At 35.3% G+C, this 27,364-nt stretch overlaps 1 protein-coding gene and 1 pseudogene across 3 annotated transcripts in view; one reads left to right on the forward strand and one right to left on the reverse strand.

The window, feature by feature from the left end:
• Positions 1-27,364, forward strand: part of LOC110833085 (uncharacterized) — a 45,404-nt pseudogene that overhangs the window by 10,231 nt on the left and 7,809 nt on the right. Inside the window, exons 6-9 of the transcript XR_015536960.1 lie at positions 10,552-10,666; positions 12,302-12,481; positions 21,208-24,793; positions 26,163-27,124. The product of XR_015536960.1 is annotated as an uncharacterized LOC110833085 (transcript). The remainder of the gene's footprint in view (positions 1-10,551; positions 10,667-12,301; positions 12,482-21,207; positions 24,794-26,162; positions 27,125-27,364) is intronic.
• LOC147872749 (histone-lysine N-methyltransferase SETMAR-like) lies at positions 279-26,756 on the reverse strand. 2 transcript variants are annotated; one of them, XM_087355062.1, is made up of 2 exons: positions 26,618-26,756; positions 279-8,838 (listed from the first exon to the last, which is right to left on the reverse strand). In XM_087355062.1, exon 2 carries the CDS (start codon positions 1,320-1,322, stop codon positions 444-446), a length of 879 nt encoding a protein of 292 aa, XP_087211188.1. In that variant the 5' UTR covers positions 1,323-8,838; positions 26,618-26,756; the 3' UTR covers positions 279-443. The 2 variants fall into 2 exon arrangements, with proteins under 2 accessions (XP_087211188.1, XP_087211187.1); XM_087355061.1 differs by lacking the exon at positions 26,618-26,756 and adding an exon at positions 8,932-10,558.

Consider the following 27,364-nt stretch of genomic DNA (forward strand, 5'->3'; position numbering starts at 1 on the left):
CACTCAGTGCTATATAGTCTGAGCTGTTGAAAAAGCATTCTTAAATAAGCTATAAATGAATAAATAAACAAGAACAGAAGTAACCTGTTATGTTCCACCTCCATCATGAACTCGATGTTAGGATGTGGCTGATTGCCCAAGAGGATTTTATTGAGTTTAATTGCCATAAAAGCTTCAAATCGTACTTTATTGTGATGTGTTCAAACCCCCCCCCCCCTTACAGTTTCAGAAGAGCTGCTTTGATTTATTAGATCAAAAATATGATGATAAATGGGAACAACTTGATGTTATTTGTTTATTTTATATGAATATAAATGTTAGAGTTTAATCAACAGGCAGAAGTACGAGGCTGGTCTACAAAGTAAGTTTCCCTGGGGCCGTTTACAGAAACAAAACACAATTTCATGGAAATATTTATTGCAACAGATACAGCAAGTGTCCAGCTATTTTTCAACATATTCGCCACCGGAATTGAGACATTTGTCATACCGTGGGACCAACTTTTGAATACCTGTGTCGTAGAAGTCTGCCGCCTGGGATTGGAACCACTGTGTGACAACCATCTCCGCCTCTCTGTCATTCTCAAAACGCTGACGCTGACCGGACAGGAATTTCTTGAGGTGTAGGAAAAGATGGAAATCACTGGGAGCGAGGTCCGGGCTGTAGGGTGGATGATTAAACACCTCCCAGCTGAACTCCTGCAGGAGACTTGCTGTCCGTCGAGCCGTGTGCGGCCTAGCGTTATTGTGCAGGAAGACAATACCGGCACTAAGCATCCCGCGCCGCTTGTTCTGAATGGCCCGTCGCAATTTCTGCAGTGTTTTGCAGTAACGCTCAGCATTCACCGTCTCACCTCTGGTCAGGAAGTCGACGTGGAGAACGCCCCGTCTGTCCCAGAACACCGTGCACATCACTTTCCGCACCGACAACGTCTGCTTGAATTTCGTCTTACAGGGAGATCCACTGTGACGCCAATGCATTGACTGCTGCTTGGTTTCTGGGGTAATGTGTGCAATCCACGTTTCATCACCTGTGATGATCCGGTCCAGAAACTCGTCGCCGCCATCATGGTACCGCTGCAGAAATGTCAATGCTGACTCCATGCGCTTTGTTTTGTGTTCTGGTGTCAGTTGCTTCGGCACCCACCTGGCACACAATTTCTTGAACAACAGGTGCTCCGTGACAATTTTGTGCAACAAGGAGCGGGAAATGACTGCTGAGTTCCGTAATTGTGAAGCGACGATTATCCATAATGCGTTCCCGCACAAGCTCCACAAGGTCGTCTGTAATGATGGATGACCTCCCACTGCGCTTCTCATCATGCACACTTTGTCGACCTGCTGAAAATTGTCTGCAGCAGCGACGCACCATCTGCTTGCTCATGACGTTAGGCCCATAGACCCGGCACAGCTGACGATGAATTTCGATCGGCGCTATGCTCTGTGCATTCAAAAACTTTATCACTGACCGCACTTCACAGTCGGCGGGAGCTGGAATAAGAACCTCCATCTTCAACAGCTGCAACGATGCTACTGTGAGAACGTGGGAAGTACCGTTAGTGCATGCGCCATGCTACATCATTGCTCTATCACGTACGCACAGTCGCTTCGCGCAATATAAGGTTTGCTAGCTGTGGGACGAGTGGGAAACTTACTTTTGGGACGCGCCACGTATCTTAATCATTTACAAAGACTGGAAAACAACTGTATTTCAAAACAGTTTAATTGTACTATTTTGGGCCAGGGAAATGTGATGAAACAGAGATGAAGCAGACATACTTTATTTGATTGAGGTTGTTTGTTTTGACTTTCATTTGTGGGGGGATCCGTTACTGATATCTTACCCTGACAGGGTTTTGTGGGTCTTTTCAGTCATTCATGCAAAGTTTGGTTTAATATTTTAATATTGTCACAGTTTTTTTCTGTTGCTTCATATTCTTACTGTTTATCATTTTATTGCATGGAGCAGAGGCTTTTGATAAACTGATGACTTGGTAAAGGATTTCCTTGCATTTATGGAATGTAAACATTCATTATTGTGTCCATACCTGGTACCAGACCATAACCTGAGCTTGTTTAATCCAGTCCACACCCTCACACACTGTTTTTCTAAGTGTTATTTTAATATTTATGTGACATATATTCCAAGGCTCCCAAGTGATGTCTTTTTTTTACAAATTACAGCTAAATTTTTGTACTAATTACTTACTCGTGTATTCATGCTACATGTCTAGTCCAGTCTCATTGTAATAAGAACATAACAAAAGCCAAACATGTTATAAATACTTTGTTTTAAAGATATAATAGTCCTTTGGTTAATGTTTTCTATGTTTGTATCCCATTGAAATTCAACAGACTGTTGTATGTGAGAGTTTTCAGTTTCTTCTATGGCAGAGATTTTGAAGGCAGATTTGACTACATCTATGTTTATGATGAGCCATAGAATAATAACATTTGGTACTCTTTGTTTTTCCTAGATGACAGATGAATCATATTTTTATGTTTTGGTGTACTCAAAACAGTTATGTAATTTTGTAGTTCTTTTAGTTGTGGAAGACACGTAATTAGTGTGTCAGATCAGCATCTTCTAGATATTTCTTCCATGTACCATTTTGATCAAGTAAGGATTAATACAACTTCTTCCCAAATAGAAGTGCAGACATTAAAGAAGTCAGGTTTTATGCAGCAACAGAAGATAATAGAAACTAAAAGTTAGGTTTTATTTATTTTTATTTTTTTCCTTCGTATTTCTTTTCTTTGCTGGAATTATTTATATTTTTCTTACTGAAATTTGCCACATAGTGGGTGTATTACCAGCTAGCTGAATTCTCATGTTGGGTGCAATGTCCATTATTCAGAGTGTTTCATGCACAGGTTTGTTGTGGCAAAGAGGAGTAGCTTTCACTATCAGTAAAACTCTTTATAATATAACTGAAAACCATAATCAGAAGATCATATTCTGTTTTTGTAAGATTCTGTTTGAACTATAGCCAACGTTCACATTTAGAGTTTTAATAGAAAATTACTTCTTATGTAAGAATTTATACTGAGAACTACCATTTCATAAATTTATTCCCAGATGCCCAGGAAGTAACAGGGAATGACAAAAATTGCATAACAATTTACATAATTTATACGATCAACCAAATTTTATGGTGGAATGAATCAGTATTAGATGGGTAGAACATGATTTGCAAATAGGAGAGATAAGAATTTAATACATTGTGTTAGACACAAAATTACTTGGGAGACCTAGATATACATAGCAGGACAACATTAATAGAAACTATTATTGAGAAGTTGAGAAAGTATAAATCTTCGAGTACTGATCAGATTCCGGCCGAATTGATCAAAGCAGGGGGCGACCGTTGCATTTGGGGTACACAGATTTTCTCACTCTTTATGGAATGAGGATGAAATTACACAGCAGTGGAAGGAATCCATTATTGCGCCAGTTCATAAAAAGGGTGATAAAACTTGAGTGTAATTATTATCGAGGAGACTTCCTTTTATCACCTGCCTGCAAAATTTTATCCAGAATTCTTTTGGCAAGGCTGACTCCATATGCCAATGAAATTGTTGGGGATCATCATTGTGGGTTCCATTGTAATAGATCTACAAGTGATAAAATTTTCTACATTCACCAGATACTAGAGAAAAAGTGAGAGTACAATGGGACAGCCCATCAATGATTTATAGACTTCAAGAAAGCCTATAACTCAGTTGAAAGAGAAGCTCTTTGCAATATTTTGCTTAAATTTGATTTACCAAAGAAGCTAGTCAGGCTAATTCAAATGTGTTTAAGTGAAGCCTCTAGCAAAATTTGATACATTTCCTATTCAGAATAGCCTGAAACGGAGATACCCTATTGCTGCTGCTTTTCAATTTTTCCTTAGAATATGCAATCAGGAAAGTCCAAGAAAATCAGGGCGATTTGGAACTTAATGGGTCACATCAGCTTTTGGTGTATGCTGACGATATTAATCTGTTGGGTGATAATATAAGTACTATAAAAGCAAACACAAAAACACAGCTATTACAAGACTTTGACCACTTGGGTACATGCAGCTATAAGCTGTTTAGAAGAAAATTTGTATTGCTGTGGCACATGAAACACCATGCTGAAGCTGTAGTATAGGATATAAAAAAGTCTCTGCCACTCTAAGTAATCAATTTCTGAATGTTTCAAAGAATAGAAACAAGAGATCATATTGGAAAATGTATACAAACTAAACTGTCAGGGTGACTGTATTGAAATTCAGGTGTGGGAAAAATTTATTCATATGTAATAGCTTATATTTTATTTTAAAATTCTAGACTAAAAACTGCAGTGAATTGACTACAATTTATTTAACAATTTCTGCAATTAAAAGCTTTTAAATGTAAAAATATTCCAGCCGCCAAGATAAACAGGATTTAAGTACCCTCTAGCAAAATTTGATACATTGTCTTTTCAGAATGGCCTGAAACTGGGATATTGTCTATCACTGCTGCTTAAAATAATTATTATATTTGTTTACAGTCAAATCACAATAAAATAGTAAGTTAAGATAATTAAATAATTGTGGAAGACACGTAATTAGTGTGTCAGATCAGCATCTTCTAGATATTTCTTCCATGTACCATTTTGATCAAGTAAGGATTAATACAACTTCTTCCCAAATAGAAGTGCAGACATTAAAGAAGTCAGGTTTTATGCAGCAACAGAAGATAATAGAAACTAAAAGTTAGGTTTTATTTATTTTTATTTTTTTCCTTCGTATTTCTTTTCTTTGCTGGAATTATTTATATTTTTCTTACTGAAATTTGCCACATAGTGGGTGTATTACCAGCTAGCTGAATTCTCATGTTGGGTGCAATGTCCATTATTCAGAGTGTTTCATGCACAGGTTTGTTGTGGCAAAGAGGAGTAGCTTTCACTATCAGTAAAACTCTTTATAATATAACTGAAAACCATAATCAGAAGATCATATTCTGTTTTTGTAAGATTCTGTTTGAACTATAGCCAACGTTCACATTTAGAGTTTTAATAGAAAATTACTTCTTATGTAAGAATTTATACTGAGAACTACCATTTCATAAATTTATTCCCAGATGCCCAGGAAGTAACAGGGAATGACAAAAATTGCATAACAATTTACATAATTTATACGATCAACCAAATTTTATGGTGGAATGAATCAGTATTAGATGGGTAGAACATGATTTGCAAATAGGAGAGATAAGAATTTAATACATTGTGTTAGACACAAAATTACTTGGGAGACCTAGATATACATAGCAGGACAACATTAATAGAAACTATTATTGAGAAGTTGAGAAAGTATAAATCTTCGAGTACTGATCAGATTCCGGCCGAATTGATCAAAGCAGGGGGCGACCGTTGCATTTGGGGTACACAGATTTTCTCACTCTTTATGGAATGAGGATGAAATTACACAGCAGTGGAAGGAATCCATTATTGCGCCAGTTCATAAAAAGGGTGATAAAACTTGAGTGTAATTATTATCGAGGAGACTTCCTTTTATCACCTGCCTGCAAAATTTTATCCAGAATTCTTTTGGCAAGGCTGACTCCATATGCCAATGAAATTGTTGGGGATCATCATTGTGGGTTCCATTGTAATAGATCTACAAGTGATAAAATTTTCTACATTCACCAGATACTAGAGAAAAAGTGAGAGTACAATGGGACAGCCCATCAATGATTTATAGACTTCAAGAAAGCCTATAACTCAGTTGAAAGAGAAGCTCTTTGCAATATTTTGCTTAAATTTGATTTACCAAAGAAGCTAGTCAGGCTAATTCAAATGTGTTTAAGTGAAGCCTCTAGCAAAATTTGATACATTTCCTATTCAGAATAGCCTGAAACGGAGATACCCTATTGCTGCTGCTTTTCAATTTTTCCTTAGAATATGCAATCAGGAAAGTCCAAGAAAATCAGGGCGATTTGGAACTTAATGGGTCACATCAGCTTTTGGTGTATGCTGACGATATTAATCTGTTGGGTGATAATATAAGTACTATAAAAGCAAACACAAAAACACAGCTATTACAAGACTTTGACCACTTGGGTACATGCAGCTATAAGCTGTTTAGAAGAAAATTTGTATTGCTGTGGCACATGAAACACCATGCTGAAGCTGTAGTATAGGATATAAAAAAGTCTCTGCCACTCTAAGTAATCAATTTCTGAATGTTTCAAAGAATAGAAACAAGAGATCATATTGGAAAATGTATACAAACTAAACTGTCAGGGTGACTGTATTGAAATTCAGGTGTGGGAAAAATTTATTCATATGTAATAGCTTATATTTTATTTTAAAATTCTAGACTAAAAACTGCAGTGAATTGACTACAATTTATTTAACAATTTCTGCAATTAAAAGCTTTTAAATGTCAAAATATTCCAGCCGCCAAGATAAACAGGATTTAAGTACCCTCTAGCAAAATTTGATACATTGTCTTTTCAGAATGGCCTGAAACTGGGATATTGTCTATCACTGCTGCTTAAAATAATTATTATATTTGTTTACAGTCAAATCACAATAAAATAGTAAGTTAAGATAATTAAATAATTGTGGAAGACACGTAATTAGTGTGTCAGATCAGCATCTTCTAGATATTTCTTCCATGTACCATTTTGATCAAGTAAGGATTAATACAACTTCTTCCCAAATAGAAGTGCAGACATTAAAGAAGTCAGGTTTTATGCAGCAACAGAAGATAATAGAAACTAAAAGTTAGGTTTTATTTATTTTTATTTTTTTCCTTCGTATTTCTTTTCTTTGCTGGAATTATTTATATTTTTCTTACTGAAATTTGCCACATAGTGGGTGTATTACCAGCTAGCTGAATTCTCATGTTGGGTGCAATGTCCATTATTCAGAGTGTTTCATGCACAGGTTTGTTGTGGCAAAGAGGAGTAGCTTTCACTATCAGTAAAACTCTTTATAATATAACTGAAAACCATAATCAGAAGATCATATTCTGTTTTTGTAAGATTCTGTTTGAACTATAGCCAACGTTCACATTTAGAGTTTTAATAGAAAATTACTTCTTATGTAAGAATTTATACTGAGAACTACCATTTCATAAATTTATTCCCAGATGCCCAGGAAGTAACAGGGAATGACAAAAATTGCATAACAATTTACATAATTTATACGATCAACCAAATTTTATGGTGGAATGAATCAGTATTAGATGGGTAGAACATGATTTGCAAATAGGAGAGATAAGAATTTAATACATTGTGTTAGACACAAAATTACTTGGGAGACCTAGATATACATAGCAGGACAACATTAATAGAAACTATTATTGAGAAGTTGAGAAAGTATAAATCTTCGAGTACTGATCAGATTCCGGCCGAATTGATCAAAGCAGGGGGCGACCGTTGCATTTGGGGTACACAGATTTTCTCACTCTTTATGGAATGAGGATGAAATTACACAGCAGTGGAAGGAATCCATTATTGCGCCAGTTCATAAAAAGGGTGATAAAACTTGAGTGTAATTATTATCGAGGAGACTTCCTTTTATCACCTGCCTGCAAAATTTTATCCAGAATTCTTTTGGCAAGGCTGACTCCATATGCCAATGAAATTGTTGGGGATCATCATTGTGGGTTCCATTGTAATAGATCTACAAGTGATAAAATTTTCTACATTCACCAGATACTAGAGAAAAAGTGAGAGTACAATGGGACAGCCCATCAATGATTTATAGACTTCAAGAAAGCCTATAACTCAGTTGAAAGAGAAGCTCTTTGCAATATTTTGCTTAAATTTGATTTACCAAAGAAGCTAGTCAGGCTAATTCAAATGTGTTTAAGTGAAGCCTCTAGCAAAATTTGATACATTTCCTATTCAGAATAGCCTGAAACGGAGATACCCTATTGCTGCTGCTTTTCAATTTTTCCTTAGAATATGCAATCAGGAAAGTCCAAGAAAATCAGGGCGATTTGGAACTTAATGGGTCACATCAGCTTTTGGTGTATGCTGACGATATTAATCTGTTGGGTGATAATATAAGTACTATAAAAGCAAACACAAAAACACAGCTATTACAAGACTTTGACCACTTGGGTACATGCAGCTATAAGCTGTTTAGAAGAAAATTTGTATTGCTGTGGCACATGAAACACCATGCTGAAGCTGTAGTATAGGATATAAAAAAGTCTCTGCCACTCTAAGTAATCAATTTCTGAATGTTTCAAAGAATAGAAACAAGAGATCATATTGGAAAATGTATACAAACTAAACTGTCAGGGTGACTGTATTGAAATTCAGGTGTGGGAAAAATTTATTCATATGTAATAGCTTATATTTTATTTTAAAATTCTAGACTAAAAACTGCAGTGAATTGACTACAATTTATTTAACAATTTCTGCAATTAAAAGCTTTTAAATGTCAAAATATTCCAGCCGCCAAGATAAACAGGATTTAAGTACCCTCTAGCAAAATTTGATACATTGTCTTTTCAGAATGGCCTGAAACTGGGATATTGTCTATCACTGCTGCTTAAAATAATTATTATATTTGTTTACAGTCAAATCACAATAAAATAGTAAGTTAAGATAATTAAAATGATTAAAATATCATCTTATGTTCCTTATCGAGCATTCGATTTACATCGGAACATTCACAACATGTTTCGGTTTAACAAACCGTCATCAGGTGTAATTTATAAACTTTTTAAACTCAAATTACAATTATTTATAGTTTTTACAATTTCATAATTTTATCATCTTTCTCGTTATATTTTATGGAAGTTGTGTCTAGATATTATTAATATAACATTATTGTTGAGGTGGTGTTATTGATGTTTATATCAGTCTGTGAAGAAAAAATTTGAAAACGTTAATGGAATATGATTGGATATAGAAAACAAAATGAACTAAAATAATAAATAATAGTAAATAAACATACCATTTATGAAATAGCAATCGGTTCCGATGTGTTCAGAGGAGAGATCCAGAAGTGTTACCATCTCGGAACAAGGTTCGTTATTGACTGCGGTGTAAGTGGGTGAAAGGCAGTTTGTCGGGGTTGGGGTCAAGGTACTGGAGTGCATTAAAAATGGGGTTATTAAGAAAAATGTTATTCTCGTTTAGGCAGATGTTCTGTTTATAAGTTTTTTGTATGTGATATGTTTCTATTGTATCTCTGTGTCTTTTGTTTTTTACTATTTTTATAATGTCCATTGTTTCATTTATTGTATTATATGCGTGTCCTGTATTTAAAATATGTTTTGCGTATGCGGAATTGTCTTTATTGTGTTTTATGGCTGCAATGTGTTCTTTGTATCTATGTGTGAAAGTGCGGCCAGTTTGACCTATATATGTCACTGCTGCTTTTAAATTTTGCCTTAGAATATGCCATCAGGAAAGTCCAAGAAAAACAGGGTGATTTGGAATTGAATGGAACTTATCAGCTATAGAAGTATGCTGATGATATTAATCTGTGGGCGATAATATAAATGTTATAAAAGCAAACACAAACACTTCTAAAGGTACTAGTGATGTTGGTCTAGAAATAAATGCAGGAAAGACAAATAAATTGATAATGTCTCGGCATCAGAATTCAGCACAGAACCAGAATATACAGGTAATTAATGAATTGTTAAAAAATGTGACAAAATTCAAGTACTTGGAAACAACAGCAACAAGTCAGAATGATGTTTATGATGAAATCAACAGCAGATTAAATTCAGGGAATTCATGCTATCATTCATTCCAAAATGTTTTGTCCTCCCATCTCATATCAAATAACCAAATATTAAAATATACAAAAGTTTAATTTTGTCATTTGTGCTGTATGGGTGTGAAACTTGGTTTCTTACATTGAAGGAGGAACATAGATTGAGGGTCTTTGAGAACAGAGTGTTGAGGAGGAGAAAATTGTATAATGATGAGCTTCATATCCTGTACTCCTCACCTGATATTGTTAGCATGATTAACTCAAGGAGGTTGAGGTGGGCTGGATATGCAGCAGGCATGGGTGAGGGGAGGGGTATTTACAAGGTATTGGTTGGGAGGCCTGAATGGAGGAGACTGCTAGGAAGACCTAGGTGTAGGTGGGAGGATAACATTAAGATGGACCTTAGGAAGAAAGAAATCAATGTGTGAACTGGATGCAGCTACCCTAGGATAGGTGGTGGGCTTTTGTGAACACAGTGATGAACCTTTGGTTTCCATGAAGAAAGTGGGCTATTATTTGAGAAAAGGAGCATGCAATCGACTTTTCAAAGAATTTCCTGCACCATAAAGTGAGTGAGGATAATATTAAAATGGACCTCAGAAAAATTTAATGTGAATGTGTGGCTGGATTCACCTGCCTTAGGATAGGGTCCAGTGGTGGTGCTTGTGAACACATGATGAACTTTTGTGCCACATAAAACATGGGGATTTTCAGGACCAGATGAGCTACTATTTGCTTCTCAAGAAATACTCTGGTAAGTGGAGTGAGTTAGGATAGGTTTTGCCAGAAGACTTGTTTATTTGTAACCTTGAACATTGTTGGATTCTCCTAATTCTGAATTGCCTGTAGGTTACAAGGAAAACGTCATGACAGCTGAAGCAATACAGAAGGTTGCACTCAAGTCTCAGAAACGAAAGGAATTGGCTGATGAGAAGAGGGAAAAGGACAAGGTAATATGATGTTTGTGTAGTAAATACTTACATGTGATGCATATGTACAAATATATCCTCATTATAAGCTGCTACAGCATGTACATAGAACACCACTAATAGATTGGTAAACTGCGTATATAAGCATAATAGTGAAGTTCTGGTACAATAATCCTGTTTTACAGCAATACTTCTGTATAAAAATTCATCAGTTAAGTCATATTTGCTTATGTTGTTATGCTTCTCCCAACATTATGTTTTTCATACTGTTGCCATTTACATTCTTGCTCACATTTTCTAAAGTTCTGGGACTTACCATGCACCTTTCTTTTGATGGTCTTCTGGGTATGCCTATGTGGATGCTATTGCATTTTTAATTCAAATAGTCCCTCAGTTTCTCACGGAATTATCAGTCTTTAACAGAACCTGAAAGTACATTATAAGAGACTGCTACTGGATTCTGTCTTTAACCAGTTTAATTCAGTTCATATCCTTACAGTCTGTTTCTGTAAGATCCATATTAATATTATCTTAATATGTACCAAATTATAAAGCTCATGGTGTGGTTTACTTTGTACTCCTCTTACTTCCTCTGTGTTAGGTTCTAGTACACTCATGTGCACCCTGTTTTCATATACTATCAGTTCATGTCTTCCTTTAAGGCAATAGACAAACCATATGAAACAATTGGTAAAATTATTCTTTTATGTATTCAAGTCTTTACATTTTCAGTAATGTGTGATAAGACATAAAGATTCTGAACTGAGTGGTAGCAGGCATTGCCCATATTTAACCTGTTCATAATGTTCTTGTGATTGCAATTTCTTATTATTGTCATTCCCAATTATTTGTACTTTACTGAGTTCTTGAAGGTTCTCCTCTGTTGTGGGTATGAGCCTTGATCATATTCTTTTTAACATTAAAGTTACTATTATTGTTACTGCATTTTTGGACATTGTCCATTGTCTGCTGTTTTATATTTAAATCTATGTCCACATAACTGCAAATTCCTATGGTCTGCAGCGCTTTTGCCTCTATATCCATCATATATTTATCACACTATATATCACTCAAATACTTGAGAGATATTTTAGAATTACCAAGACATTGTTTTTAGCAATGAATTTTGGACAACTAAGAAGTATGATGCCAGTGTAAAATTTCTTGAAAGTTGATTGTTTATGCCAACGTAACTGATATGCGGCACTTAGTGAATGAGCTAGGGTTGCTTAGTCAGTATAGTGTCTGACTACAGACTGGATGACCAGGGTTTGATCACCAGTAGGGGCTAAGGATTTTCTTCTAGCCCCTGCATCCAGACTGGCTCCAGCCTCCTATCCAATGGTACTGGAAGCCCTCTTCTTCGGAATAAAGTGTGGCTGGGGCATGACGCTGACCTCTCACCTTCGCATCTAGTGCAAAGGTTAAGAATGAGTTGGAGCTATACCTCCTCTGTCCAAGTGCCTCCATGGTGTGTGGTGGGACAGCTTTACTTTAACAGTAGACTATCATAAATCTCAACCATACCTTGAGAATCATGAGACTCCCCTTGCCCCTGACTCTGTACCTACCTCTGCTAAGTAATGTATGTGGTTTCATGTATGGTACATTTCAGACATTGAAAGGTTGGTAATACAAAACTCAGTGAACTATAAAATTTGTGATTTTAGAAAAAAAACCATAGAGAGGTTGCTGAAGAAACAGGAATCAAAGGCTGGGAAGAGCAGTAACAGACCACGATCTGCTCGAAAGCAGGTTTCTTGGGTGACATACCATAATACTGTGGATGGTATTAGCATATCACTCCCTTCAGGTGTGGATTTCTCTCTGCATTCACAGACTACTACAGAGTAAGTAAGGACTTGTTATTTGGCTAGTTGAACATGGGTTCCTTTTACTCTGTGTGTGGGTGTCTTTGTAATTCATTATGTTATTGTGTGATAGGTATTGTAAAATAATTATGAGGTCTGAAAGTTGGTGCATACAAAACACAATAAGTTACTGCCATTAACAGTGAATGTCTCAGTAAAGTGGTGTGTTTAGATTTTAAATAATTTCCTTGGAAATGTTCCTCCCATCTGTGATAATACTACTGATGATTTGTTTAATTTTTATTTATGGTTGCTAAAATTATAATCATTATGTATACTCAATGGAGTATTGTTAAATGATGTCGTGGATTGAATTCATATTGCTCAGGATGGAGACTGGTGGTGGACTCTTGTAAAATGCTGTTGAACCTCAGGGTTGCATAAAACCAGGGAATTTCTTGCCTGTGAACTTTACAAACACTACACTTTCTATGGAGTTAATGACACATTAACATTAGCAGTTTCTTCATGACTTTTACTGTTAGGCATCTCTGTTTTGGGAATATTGTATCTATTAATACAAGTGGCTCATTACTCCTAATATTTATGTCATGAAATTATGTCTTTGCTGTTACTGGTCATAACATTCTAAATAAATTGTACCAGGTTCTATTTAACATAGCATGTGCATAGAAGTGGAAGAGGGAATATTCTGACTGTTAATTTAATTGCTGAACTGGGCACCATTGTTTTGAGTTTTTGTTACATTCTTTATAGGATCAGACTGACAGTATTGATTGAAAAACAGAATACACTTCTGTAAACAAAGAGAATGACGTTGTCTTTCATTTGTCAGTACCTAAGTTTAACAAGCACAGAACAAACAGTAGATTACTTCTCTTTCAAATCCCATACTGTGACAGGTGAACTTGCTGTAGTGATTAATTTTTTAAAATGTAGTTTCAAGAGCTAGAATTTTGTTCATTACATGTTATACTTATCCCATTCTTTACTGAAATATGTTAGATCAGACACACCAAACTCAAAGTCTACCAAGGGTCAATAAGAGGGGACTGTTACAAGAGCCACCACATTGGTTGGAAAAATTATAACCTCCTACTTCTACTACATACAAGTTTGAACTTCATGTATGTTCATTGTTCCACTATTTTTCCACAAGCACACATAAATATTAATTTAATTTAAACACATTTATACTATATTAGTTGCAATATAAAATAGCAGTATGTAAGTTGGAATTTTAAATATATTTGAAACTTTAAAACTTAATATTTATTTGGGTAGAGAGTGGGACTAGTTTCTTATCACCACATTGATAACCTTCTACAAGATGGTGAAAAATAGTGCAGATATTGAAAAAAACAAGTGTTTTTAATCTGAGAAGATAAAACCTTGTAAGAAAACTACAGACTTTAATGGGGCTTGTTTTCCATTTGTAAGGGATTCTTACTCTGTCTTATATGTATGTGCATTGGTGGAGGGGACAGGAACTCTGGCGGCAAGCACCGAAACATTTTGCAAAGTGAATTTAATGTAATTTCTTCCATCTATATGAATTAATGCTATTTGTTTAGAACAGTGCACTGAGAAATCTGCCATTGGAAGAATTATTTGTGAAAATATGACAAATCTTAGTGCCATGCTAGTTTGACTTACTTAAAATATTTGAAATTATTCTAATATAGTATGTAGGATACATATTGTACAGGATATTATGCCACATCTTTGCCACTTCATGTCATTAATAAATTCACCAATAACTTAAAAAAACTAAGTGAATTCAACATTAAACATGTTTAAAATGCAGGATGTTTTTTCAGCCATGGAACCTTTGTATTTTTTATCAAAAATACTTGGACTGGCTCCATATTCTTATGTTCAGTCTAAAAATGGATCATATGTTATCAAAACCTCTAGTATGCTCAGTATTATGTGGAGTTTGGTAGTATCTCTACTTGTACTGGGATTATTCATTCATATTTTGTTATTCAATTTTTTTTTACGCTTTCACCAAGTCTTGCAGCAAGTTATGTAATCATTTTTGGTTTTCAGAAAATATTGCTCCTGGGAAGTTGTGTCACATTTCCTTTCTTAGGAGCAACAACAAACAGAAGCAAGTTAAAAATAATTATGGAGAATTTATCAACAATTGACAAGTTTCTACTAAGAAATATTTCAGGAAACACATATAAGGGAGAATTTTACTTTCTGATCTTCCAAATTCTGCTTATAATTGCAGTTCTGATTGGTATGTTTTATTATTATGTATCTATCACTTCAAATTTTCAAAATATTATGTTTGCTGTTTACTATGTGGTGATCTTATTAATTAACAGTGTAGGGTTAATTCAGTTTCTATTTCTACTGCAAATTTTGAAATTGAGTTTAAAGAGAATAAGTGAAGAATTAGAAATGCTGGAAATTAACTGTGAGACAACCACCAAATTCTTCAAGCTCAGAAATATTTTGGGTGAAAATCTAGGGAAAGATGAACAGTGTTGCAACATTCTTACTCTGAGTTCTCTTCATTTCAAGATATATGAATCATCACAAATTGTTAACACAAGCTATGGCCTGCTGATGCTGATAGAAACATCTCATAACTTTGTCTCGATAGTGAGCCTTGTGGATATCACACTCATTCTATTGGGCAGGAAATGATACATAATTACAGTTGTATGCCATATTTGTTGGCTTATGTACTACACTTTGAAGACAACAGTTCTGTTGAAGATTTCTGTCTTCTGGGTTGTTGCGCTGTGTAGTCTGGTCGATGTTAACCAATGTTTCAGAGGTCATACTATCTCCGTCATCAGGGCAACAACCCAGAAGACAGAAATCTTCATACTCACTGCTGTGAAAACCTCAAATCTTAAACAGTTCTGTTGTTTACAAGTCAGATGACTTGCAGTGAATCAAGAAAAATTCTGGCAGTTTTGCATAAGTTACTATTACATCCAAACTTACATGATGTCTGTGAGAGGCAGCTTCGTCTTTTCATCGTGCAAGTGAACAACAACAGAATTGAGTTTACTGCATGTGGAATATTTCCTTTGGACTTACCAACGTGGCATTCCATTGTTTCAGCTACCACTATGTACATTATAGTTTTTGATCAACTGAGAAAAAGCTAATGTAAGAAAAGATACAGCCATCACTGTATGTTATTACATTGTCCTTTAATTTCATCGAGTGGCCTTTTGCTGAAGTACAGTTCTGTAGTTTTCCTATTTACTGACCTGTAACGTAGGTTACCCTTGTCTAACTACCACAAATTATTCACCTCTCATGTTTAAAGAACTTCAAATTGGACAGAATTATCTGTATATGTATTTTTCATTTGAACAACAATAATGTAAAACACCAAGCACAGGTACTTACATGCTTTGTCGTGTAACAAAATGACGTTATCAGAACTTTATATGTAGTAAGAAACATAACACATAGGCTATGTAATTAGTAATATTATAATTATGTTAAAATATTATTATAATTATACAGTGTACACACATCAAATGTGTATTAATCTACTGTAACATTGCTCATGAACTGAAAGGCAGAGGAATGAAAAATAAATGCATTTGAGTAAATTACATGATCAAGTTTATAATTTGTGCTACTGTAGTTTCCAAGTCTTTCCACGTGAAGTGCTGTGATCATAGTTGCTAAAGTGGCATGTCAAGTAAAAGAATCCTAAAACCTTGCATTCCGTGCAGTGTATTGACATATAAAATCATGCATACAAACAAAACTGTTTACACATTAAATAACACTTTGTGCCAAACACGTTTCAACCTCAAGAGGTCATCATCAGTGGCAAAACTTTAATTCATTAGTCTGTCTATTAAAATCATACAATTCATGAAACAATGGTTTGTTATAAAGCACTGAGCACTTTATAAAACCATACTTCATGTAATACTGCACTGAATGTTTAATTGCACATGAATTGGTGTATTATCTAAATTCATTTCAGCTTAATGTCCACTGGCCCAAGTTTTACTTGAGGTTTCGATTGTTGGTCTACGGTGAGCCATGGTTGTGTTGACTGTGCCTGGATTGTGAACTTCAACATTGTGTAGGTATTACTGTCAGTTCTGAAAAGTGTACAGGGTTTATAATTATTCTGACCAACCAGTGTGACTATCTATTGCATATGAAATTTAACTTTATTTCTCTTTACTATCAGGTCAAATAACACATTGGAGTCGTGGGTGTTCTGTTCATTTATGATGTTAAGCTTTTTGCTAGTTTTATAGGTGTTGAATTTTTCTAAAATGTCGAGCATTTTGGCTTTTGAGGCTAGTCTTAATACGTCCATGATATCTTCCATGGGGTCATATTGGTTCCCATGGTCGAGAATGTATTGAGCTTATTTTGATCTTTTTAAGTTGAATTTAATGTCTTGGACATGCTCTTTAAATCTGGTTTTAAATTCCCTACCGGTTTGGCCAATATAGACCTGCATGCAGATGCTGATATACACCACTGTTATTGTATTTATTATGATGTCTTTTGGTAAGTGTTCTAATACTAGTGCCAAAGAATGTGAACCTGGGCCATATTTTATTACTCGTGGTGGGTTGGGTACATTGATACGGGGTTTTGGTGTTTTGATTAGGTCATAGGATTTTTGATGTCTTTGGAATTATAACCATTATTGTATGCTATTTTTTAATAAGCTTAGTCTTTTATCATATTCCTCTTTGGCAATTGGTATTTTATGTAATCTGTTTACAAGGAAATTGAATGCTGCTTGCTTATGCGATTTAGGATGGTTTGATGTTTTATGTATTACTTTGTCTGAGAATGTGGGTTTCCTATAGATGCCTAATTGGAATTATTTTGTATGTCTATGGATGGTGAGGTCTAAAAAGATATTTGTTTTATTATTTTCTACTTCCATGTTGTATTTTAACTTGTTATGCATGTTGTTACAATCATCTAGAATGTGTTAAGCAGTGGTGAAAGATTCGTCGAAAATAAATATAACATCATCTATGTACCTAGCGATGTATTTTATATGTTGCTGCTTGATTATGTCTGGGTAAATTTTCTTTTCAATTTCCTGTAGGAAACCTTCGGCCAAAATACTAGAAATAGGGGAACCCATCGGTGTATCATCATCCTGCTGCCACCAAGTGTTGAATTCAAAATAATTTTGGTTAACGGTTACTGCAAGAAGGTCATATATCTCTCTTTGTAATTCTTCATCCCATGGTTGTAATTTAGTTTTTATAAGTTCTAATGTTTTTATTATTGTAATGTTGGTATATAAATTAGAAATGTTGAGCGTTATGAGCGTTTTGATTTTTTAACAAACAAATAAAACAAATCAATATACGCAGAGCAAGAAGTGCAACAGATTTTAATTGACAGACCTGATGATGATGAGATAACATCGAAACATGTCGTCAAATGTAAAATGTAACAAGATCTGTATCTAATGAAAAAATGTTATAATTTTAAGTAATTTTAACAACATTTTTAAGTTTGTGTAAAGACGGTAAATAAATTATTGTATTAATAAACACAAACATGACGCAATTAAGATATAAAATAGTACTTATATCTTCATATCTTTGTAAGAAGAATATGCAAGAAAATTTACCAGAAGTTTATAATATAGACATTAAATCTGTTACAAAATAGAATTGTAATTCCGATGTGTTATTTTGAAATTGAGCAACACTTATAACATTGTTTTTATAAGTTTATTTCACTGTTTTTGTTCAAGAAGTATGGAACATTATGTTAAAGTATGATACATGACAAAAATTAGTTATCTTGAAATTTTAAGAACTTGACAGCTTTTAAGACAGTTGCCTCTGGAAAGACTTTATATTTAATAATTTTAAAATATTTTAGTTGAAATGTGTTACATGACAAAATATCTGTTTGTTTAAAGTGTTAAAAGAAATTTGTTATTGTTTGAGAGATGTCAAGCTATTAAAAGAGATTTAAAATGCTTATACACAGTGTGCTACTAACAGGCATGTAAATATGTCCTTGAAGATTTCTGTCTTCTGGGTTGTTGCGCTGTGTAGTCTGGTCGATGTTAACCAACGTTTCAGAGGTCATACAGCGCAACAACCCAGAAGACAGAAATCTTCATACTCACCACTGTGAAAACCTCACATCTTACAAATCTGTCCTTGTTCCTCTACATAACAGTAATTGAATTATAGTTTTATACATACAATTTAAAGGAAGAAGAACAAAGTATTGTACACAAAATAACGTGAAACTTTCGTACATTTGACAGACAGTTTATGATGCTTCAGAAAATAATCATTTAAAAAAGCTTAATACGAAGATTTGGCTCATAATTCATCAGACTATTCTTGTAAAGAAGTTTTTCATTTACACTTTTTAATATAGTATGCATTGAAATACATATTCCTATACATGAGTGAGTTTCTCTTGTACAAGATGTGCAATTAATTCTCTAGTGATACCTAGCTGTGAGAGTACACTACAGACTATCACATAAACTGGAAGGTTATATGATAAATTTTGGACAACATCAAACACTTTGGATAATGGACCTATAACAGAGATAAAGCTGCAATGAAAGTCTGAACATCTTGTAGTGGTCTGTATCACATAAGGATGATATAGACATCAGTGACATTTTATTAGCAGCAATTTAATCACATAAATTATTAAGAAATTTCATAGAGAAACAAAGTAATATATCAAGCATTCTTCATCTGATACAGAATTATTATGTAAGTAGCAGCAGCTGCAACAATTGAGTGTAATGTTGACAGGTCTAGAGGAAATATTCCACATGCAGTGAATTGAAATTTGTTATCGACAATTTGTCCGGCAAAGAGACGTAGCTGGGTCTCACATTCTTGATCTACATTTGGATGCAACAATAGTTTATGTACAATCACCAATATTTCTTTGGATTTATTTTTCGTTACCTGGCTTGTTCTTAATATCATTGTTTCCTTTGCTGAATAAAATATAAGAAGACATATATTACGGATTACCAAGTTAGTGTCACTTTTCTCTTCGAGTGCTGTCAGAATATCACGCATGAGCCCAACAACCATTACAAAATTATGAGTTGTTTCTATCAACATTAAGAAACCATAACATGAATTTATAAGTTCTGCCAGCTCATATAACTTGAAATGAAGAGATCTCAAGTGGTGAAGTTTGTTAGATTGCTGTCGTGGTTGTGGGATGTCATGAATATTCCTGACAATGAAGACATTGTTTATTTTAAGATAATTTATTTCAGAATGTTCAAGTTCTTCACCAATATTTTTGCAACTGTATCTTAAGATTTCTAATAGGAATAGAAACTGGATGACTGCTATAGTGTTAACAAAGGATGCAATGGTGTAACTGAACTGGCACGCAAAGTTGTCCTTACCATTGTGAATTTTTATGTAAGAGTACAACATACAAACATGAAATCCACTGACAAATAGAACTTGAAATGAAAGTGAACAAAATGTTTTCTTATAAATATTTCCTGCTGTATTCTTCAGTATATTCTGTTCAATTTCAAGGATGTACTGCAAAATGTTTTGAACCTTGAGCCTATTTCTTGTTAATCCAAGTAATAATATAGACACAGAAAATGCAAATAGCCATGTTTTCTCAAATATGATTACAACAGAGGAACTTGCAGTATGATATTTAGTTTGCTGGAACAAGTAGATCAAATTGTGGATGTATCCTGCTACAACAAAGATGGTTACTGTAAGTGTCCAAATCGTAATTGGTGCACTAGGTCCTTTGATAACATATGTATTATTCAGTAATTCTACATATGAATATGGTGTCAGTCCACACAGCTTTGATATAAAATAAAGAGGTTGCATTGCTGAGAGAATATTGGCTTCTTTAAACATCATTGATTTTCTTTACTGCTGTCAGACTTTTTCCAGCAGAGATTACTGAAATGTATATAAAATTGTTTTATAACACCTTCCTGTGGGTTATATCACGTTCTTTACCTATAATAAGTTTCACAGGAACACAAATGTTAAAAATTGTTATTGAAAACAAGGTTAATCTCATGTCACAATAATGAAATGAATGTTTTAGAAGTATATCTTATTTTGTAATAAGCAGTATATCAGTTGACACTTTAATGACTGGGATGTGCTAACCACTAGTATATACTTTGATATATGAAATCCCATACTATTTTCTGGGTGTTCTAGTTGACCCAGAAATATAAAAATCTGAAGTCAGAGCAGTTCATACTATCACCATGCCTTATAAGTCCTCACATTTTACTGCCTTATCTCTTCATGAAATTTCACTGAAAAGCTTTTGTAGCCAAAGACGCATTTCACTTCTGCCTGTAGAATGGTAATATGACATGTGAGGGAGTTTTTAAACATAACTATGTAGTGTTATTATTTATAAATGTCAATGATCCTCTGAAAGACAGCATTTCATGTCTTAGCAAAGATTTCCATCGACCATTTGCCCTGACACATTATGTGCCAGTCTCTTGTTTCCCTTTGTTTCATATTCATAATGCATTAAGTGTTTGCATTAATGTTTCAGACTTAGGCTGCCTTCTATGGAAAATTTAATTCAACGTTGTGTTATATTCTCCATTAATTTAATTGATAAAAAATTCATGTACTTTCTCTGCAACAAGTCAAGCACTTGAAATTTTCAGAGTTTCAGAACAGAAGTGTTGTCAGCATACAACTGGTATCACAGTTCCAGTCATTCGTTATCTTTTTATGTTTGTTTGTATGTAGCTGTTCTCTACCTTCAATTAACTACAGCCACTTGTGCCATATGTCTATTAAGGAGAGACTTCTGAACCATGCAATAAGGACTGACAGAAAAATGGAGCTGACTGTTACACTTGGATGAGCTGGCTGTGCTCCCCCATAGGCAAGTTGCTAAGGTGCAGGACTGGTGTTGATGTGAAGAATATGTTTGTGAGTTCAGATCCCAATGTCTGCATTTTTTTAAACTTTATGATGCATTCACTGAAATACTAATTAAATTTTGCACTTCTGTATTATTGAACTATATGTTTGAAAACTTGTATAGACCTCATAGCAAGAGAAAATGGAAATGTATAATTCAGACCTTAATGTTCAAAAGAGATTTGTTACTTGTCTGTAAAGCACACAGAGTCCAGTAAATTTTTGTAAGTGACCAATGGGTAATCATCAGTATTATCATTTACATTTATCACTCAGTTGTGTGTGCCGCATTGGCAAGGCTAGAAGTGTAAAGGAAGCAAGTATTTATTTTGTTTCCAATGAATTGTTGTTCACTGGCATTCTGATTTAAAGTTCATGAATTTGAATTTTGACTGTCTATGAACAAGAACCAATGAACATAGCTATACTGCCTAGCATTTGCTGACAACAGTGTGTATCTCCGATGGGATAATGTCTTGTTTTCTGATGCATTAGTTCTGCAAATGATGAACTGGGTTTAGTTTACAGATTACAGAGAGAGTGTCACAACTCTCAATATATGTAACCCTACACATGTAGTGGTAGTGTGTTTATTAATTTCTGAGACTGCATCCTCCATGAAGGTTTTGGAACACTTCATCATATAGAAGAACACCTATATAGCCTTCACTTTAAGTACATCTTAAACACATAATGTTGTAGTCTGTAGGAGTGCTTTTGCTGATGGAGTAATTCAATTCCAACAAGAGGGCTCCTCCATCCATGATTCTCGTGCAGTTGAAGAATTGCTATTGTGACAGGCCGATGTCAAAACCATTGGCTGGCCACCACAAGCACTTGATATGAACCCCATCGAGAATATTTGGAGTGAAGTGAAGAAAGCCATGCAGAAAGCTTGTTCTTACCTCCCTGCAGGAAACTGCTATGCCATCTTAACACTTGCATCACTTGCTTGGGATTGGATAAAGTTCTTTTGTCTTTGCATTGTGTGCAATCTCGAATTGAGTTCATGCCAAGATGAGTGAGATCCATAGTTGAGGCTCAGAGATTCTCAAAATCTTAAAAACAATAATTTTAAGGGCAAACGTAATAAATCATATTTTGTATAAGTAATTGGTATACTTTCCAAAACAAAAATGCTTGTCTGTCAAAAATTAATTTCATGAGGGCTACTCTGGGATGGAACCTGGGCTGCCGAAGAAAGAAGCCATCATCTAAAATCCAGGGCTGTTGCATGATGACTTTAGATCACACTACATGCACGTTTTCTGGCTTTGATTTATCTGAGGGTCTTGAAGCAGATGTGAGAGAGATATCACAATTTGGTTCCTGTAAGATAGTTCAACCTTGCACCAAGAGATGGCATCAAAAATCAGTCATGTTGACAATATGCTGACATGCGCAGGTTCTTAATTGTTGGCATGGGAGAAGGAAAGCATATTACACAAAACCCTATGATTCACACAAAATTTTAATATCAGTGAAGATTGATCAATTACTTCCTTAGCAACAAAATGGGTACCTAAAATTTGTTTTATTGATTCATTTAAAGACACCGTCAACTGCTTAATTATAAAATGCTGAAGAGAAATGATGTTGTGATTATGAATAGCAAGCTATAGTTAGTGTGGGAGGTGGCATTTGCCTAGAGGGACTGAGAAAAATTTTAAGACCTCATTCATACTACTGAATATAACTAACAGTTTCAAAAATGAATACAAAGGAAATCTGCTTACCATTATAATGCAACCTCTATACTACAACCTATCAGATGACGATGCTCTATTATCAATTACTAAGAAACAATTTATGAATAGGAAAATTTTTTTGTGGGTGAGACATATCTGCAGTTGAATTGATGGATTTTAATAGGCTGTCTTTCAGAAGGCAAGATAATACAGACAGAGGTACTTTTATCAATAAAAATGGAGGTATTCAGTATATTGTTTTGGAAGGGGGAACACATTATGTCCATTTTCAGGGTTTATGTTAGAGGTTTTAGGATGTTGATGGGTTATATAGGATTATATGAAAGACTGGGCCAGGGAGCATTGGACAATTGGCTAGTCATAACAGTGGGAGTGGGAGGGAAGATGGAGGTCAATTTGGACCAGTAGAAGCAAGAAACAGGCTTGTGAAAACTTCAGGGCCACAAGAGAGGAAGGCTGAGTAGATAATGGAGAAATCTGAAGGAACAGAAGAAGGCTGTCTGTAGGAACAAGATGCATGCTTCTTCTTGACCTGAAAAAGGTTGCTGTGCCTTCCCATTGTTGCAATCAGGCTGTAGTGAAATGAGCTTATGTCAGGTGCCTAGTGAACTTATGTGGGCAAAATAATTATGGTTGTAAGACTTGAGGTTCTCACAGCGGTGAGTATGACAGAGGCAGTATGCCCTCTGAAATGTTGGTTAACATCGACCAGACTACACAGCGCAACAACCCAGAAGACAGAAATCTTCATACTCATCGCCCTGATGACGGAGGCAGTATGACCTCTGAAACGTTGGTTAACATTGACCAGACTACACAGTGCAACAACCCAGAAGACAGAAATCTTCATACTCATCGCCCTGATGACGGAGGCAGTATGACCTCTGAAACGTTGGTTAACATCGACCAGACTACACAGCGCAACAACCCAGAAGACGGAAATCTTAATTATGGTTGATTGTAACAGCAGTGATAAATAGCTGTGAGTGAAGAAATGGTGCGACTGAGAATGTTCTGGGTAGTAAGGACTGTATTACATTGATTGACAACTGACATCCACCCCTGCTCCTTTTCTCCTCCTACAAGAAAGTAAATTGTCCATGTGGAAACTTTTTGTATCAAAGAGCAGACTCATCTCTCAAGAACAATGTTGCTGTGTTTCCTTCTGCATATTGTATGTTCCACAGTGTAGCACTTTGTAGTACTGAAATCATATCATATTTGATGTGCGTCCTGTATTTTTATCCAAACGTTTTAGAGAAAATGTGTGTATTTTTGGGGGGTAAATATGGTGATTCAGTTCCACCCAAGTAATGGATTCCTTCACTCTTTCCAGGCATGCAGAGGCTGGGTACATAACTGGAGAAATTAAAAATATACGTATTTGGTGCATGGTTATGAACTTGGATTAAAAATCAGTACATATAGTTATCCTGTTGGTTAGACCTAAGCATGTCTGAAATTTTATATGTACTATTCCTATGTTATATTGACTGCTGGTATAGGTACATATTTTGGACTGACTGGGCACCAGGGGAACCTAGTGTGAACAGGGCAGTAAGGTTGTGTGTCTGTTCCAGAAACCTGTAGTGGAGTGGCCAAATGGTATTACTTTTGAACACATCACAGGTGCACATAAGGATTACATTCCTTCTGCTGACCTTAATGGACATATATTTATCAAAATAATTGTTGTTCATGTGAGTATTTTTTATTTTTCTGAATTTTTTTAGTTCTCTGTTTTTATGATAAATATATCAAATATATCATGTTTTGAATCAATACTTAACTGTAACTACAACATTGTTTTGCAGGTGACTATTGATAAATTTGTCATGATTTATATTGTCGGTAAAGAATGAACTCTATGAAGCGGAGTTAATGAAAAGCTGATAGTTGTTCACAAATTAATGCTAATCTGAAGATATTTAATCAGTTTTTCACATTGATAATTAATTCTTCTGTGCTCTTTCTGGTAATTCTCTTTGTTCCTTGAGTTACTAACTTACTTATTCTTAAGTCCCTGTGTTTCTGTTTTCATTCATATGTTTTGAATATCTTCTGACTTTATTTCTTCATATCAAATCTATGTTTTAATTTTTGTGTCTGATGAGTTGTAAGTTGCAACTGTGTGCCATATGTCATATTTTATTTATTTTACGTAAGCAGTAAGCAGTACATAATGTATGAAATGTACTGAAGTTTATTGTAACATAACTTTTCTGCACATGTAAAGTTTGGATCTAACTAACTAACTAGATGGCTTACCGAACCCGAAGGTTCATCACCGAATTAACCAAAGCCCTCCACCAGACCCTGTCCTGGGCCAACAAAATCCAGTCTCCTTCAACTCCTATCTCCCATAGATCCCGCCTGAGATTATCCTCCCATCTACGTCTAGGTCTCCCCAGTGGTCTCTTCCCTTCAGGTTTCCCAACCAGTACCCGGTGCACACCTCTTGTCCCATCCATGTGCGCTACATGCCCAGCCCATCTCATTCTTCTCGACTTAATCACCCTGACAATACTGGTGGAGCAGTACAGATTTTTAAGCTCGTCATTGTGCAGTTTTCTCCACACCCCATCGTCTTCCCTCTTAGGCCCAAATATCCTCCTCAACACCCGATTCTCAAACACCTGCAGTCTGTGTTCCTCCCTCTGAGTGAGAGACCATGTTTCGCACCCATACAAAACAACAGGCAAGATTATTGTTTTGTATACTTTAATTTTCAGGTTCTTAGAAATCAGACGGGAAGACAAAATATTTTGGACTGAGAAATAGCAAGCATTTTCGGAATTTAGTCTCCTCCTAACTTCCTCACAAGTATCATTTTGATTTGTTATTGTTGTTCCCAAATATTTGAACTTTGTAACCCTTTCAAAGGATTTATTAGCCACCCTAAGATAATTTTGCCCGCCTGTCTTCTGATGACGAGATACTAACATGTACTTAGTTTTTTCTGAATTTACTTCTAGCCCCACTTGTCTTCTAGCCTCTAGTAAAACTTCTGCGTTCCTCTTTAGTAAAGTTTGGATCACCAAGAAAAAGGATTTGTCTTGTCATTTTCAGAAAACGTGTCTCATCCATTTGCTGTGTCTGTATTTAAGGACAATGTCTATTGGGATGACTGGAAACTGAGCGCAGTGTTTTCAACAGACAAGGATCATAGAGTCGGAATTGTCAGACTTCAGAGTGAACTGCACAGAGTCATGGACCAGAAAGTACATAAAATCATTATATGTTTATTAGATACATAACATGACAAAACAATTATTAGGGGAAAGTTGCTGCTTGTAAATTTGCAAAACATAATTAAACAATGTATACACGTTGCCCTATATATGGAATGATTGTGGTCAGGAACTCTGCAAGTTGCCAAGGAGAATTGCGTTTGAGGTAAAGGCGCCTCCTTCATTGTAATAAACGCTGTGTTCATTGGGCGAATCGTATAGTTTCGTGTATTATTTGTTGTAATTATGCCTGTGTATTAAACGTACATTCGGACATGCCTGTAAGTATGATACCTGTTACAAGACCTCGTCGTTTCTCCGTAGAAGATTTCAGTAGTAATAGCGGAAGTGGGCCGGCCGCAGTGGCCACGCGGTCTGAGATATGGACCTCGTACGCCTGGCCGCTGGGGCCGTGGGTTCGAGTCCCACTGAAGGCATCGATGTTTGTCCGAGTCCCTTCTCTTCCAGTCTGTTTGATAAAGACTGGCGACGGAAGGCAAGGCGAAACCACCGTGGTACCCTCGCAAGAAAAATCTTCGTAATGGGGCTGCCAACCAATAGTAGGATTGATAACTAAAAAAGAAAAAGAAAGCAGAAATGGGGAGAATCAAGCCACTTGAGGCAATGCTGCCAAAGTTTTCTTTCAAACGATTTGAATTGTGCGCGCTCTGTTCGCACTGACATCTCTTGTAACAGCATACAAACAGTCTAGAGCTGTTATGGCGGTTGGGTTGACGTTTTATTATGGTGAAGAAAAGTTTATTCCATGTCTTCCAAGTTTTAAAGTTAACAGATTGCACGGTAAGTGTAACTTAGAGTTTGTTTTCCTAAAAATGCATTAGTATTAAAAATATTAAAATTGGCCGTCAATCACAATATATAGCCGTCATCAGGTGTTATATTATAAACTTTTTAACTGAATAACTGATTTTTACTGATATTTAATGATGATTTTTAGTTTTCATTTTTCTTAACATGTTCTCGTCCTTCATATTGTATCTTCATCCGTTGTTGTGTCACATGTCACTAATATAATTGTAT

Source organism: Zootermopsis nevadensis, unplaced genomic scaffold (genome assembly GCF_977971745.1).
Source record: "Zootermopsis nevadensis isolate Lab colony 2312 unplaced genomic scaffold, Znev_1.0 Znev_ptg000024l, whole genome shotgun sequence".
NCBI classification, from domain to species: Eukaryota; Metazoa; Arthropoda; class Insecta; order Blattodea; family Termopsidae; genus Zootermopsis; species Zootermopsis nevadensis.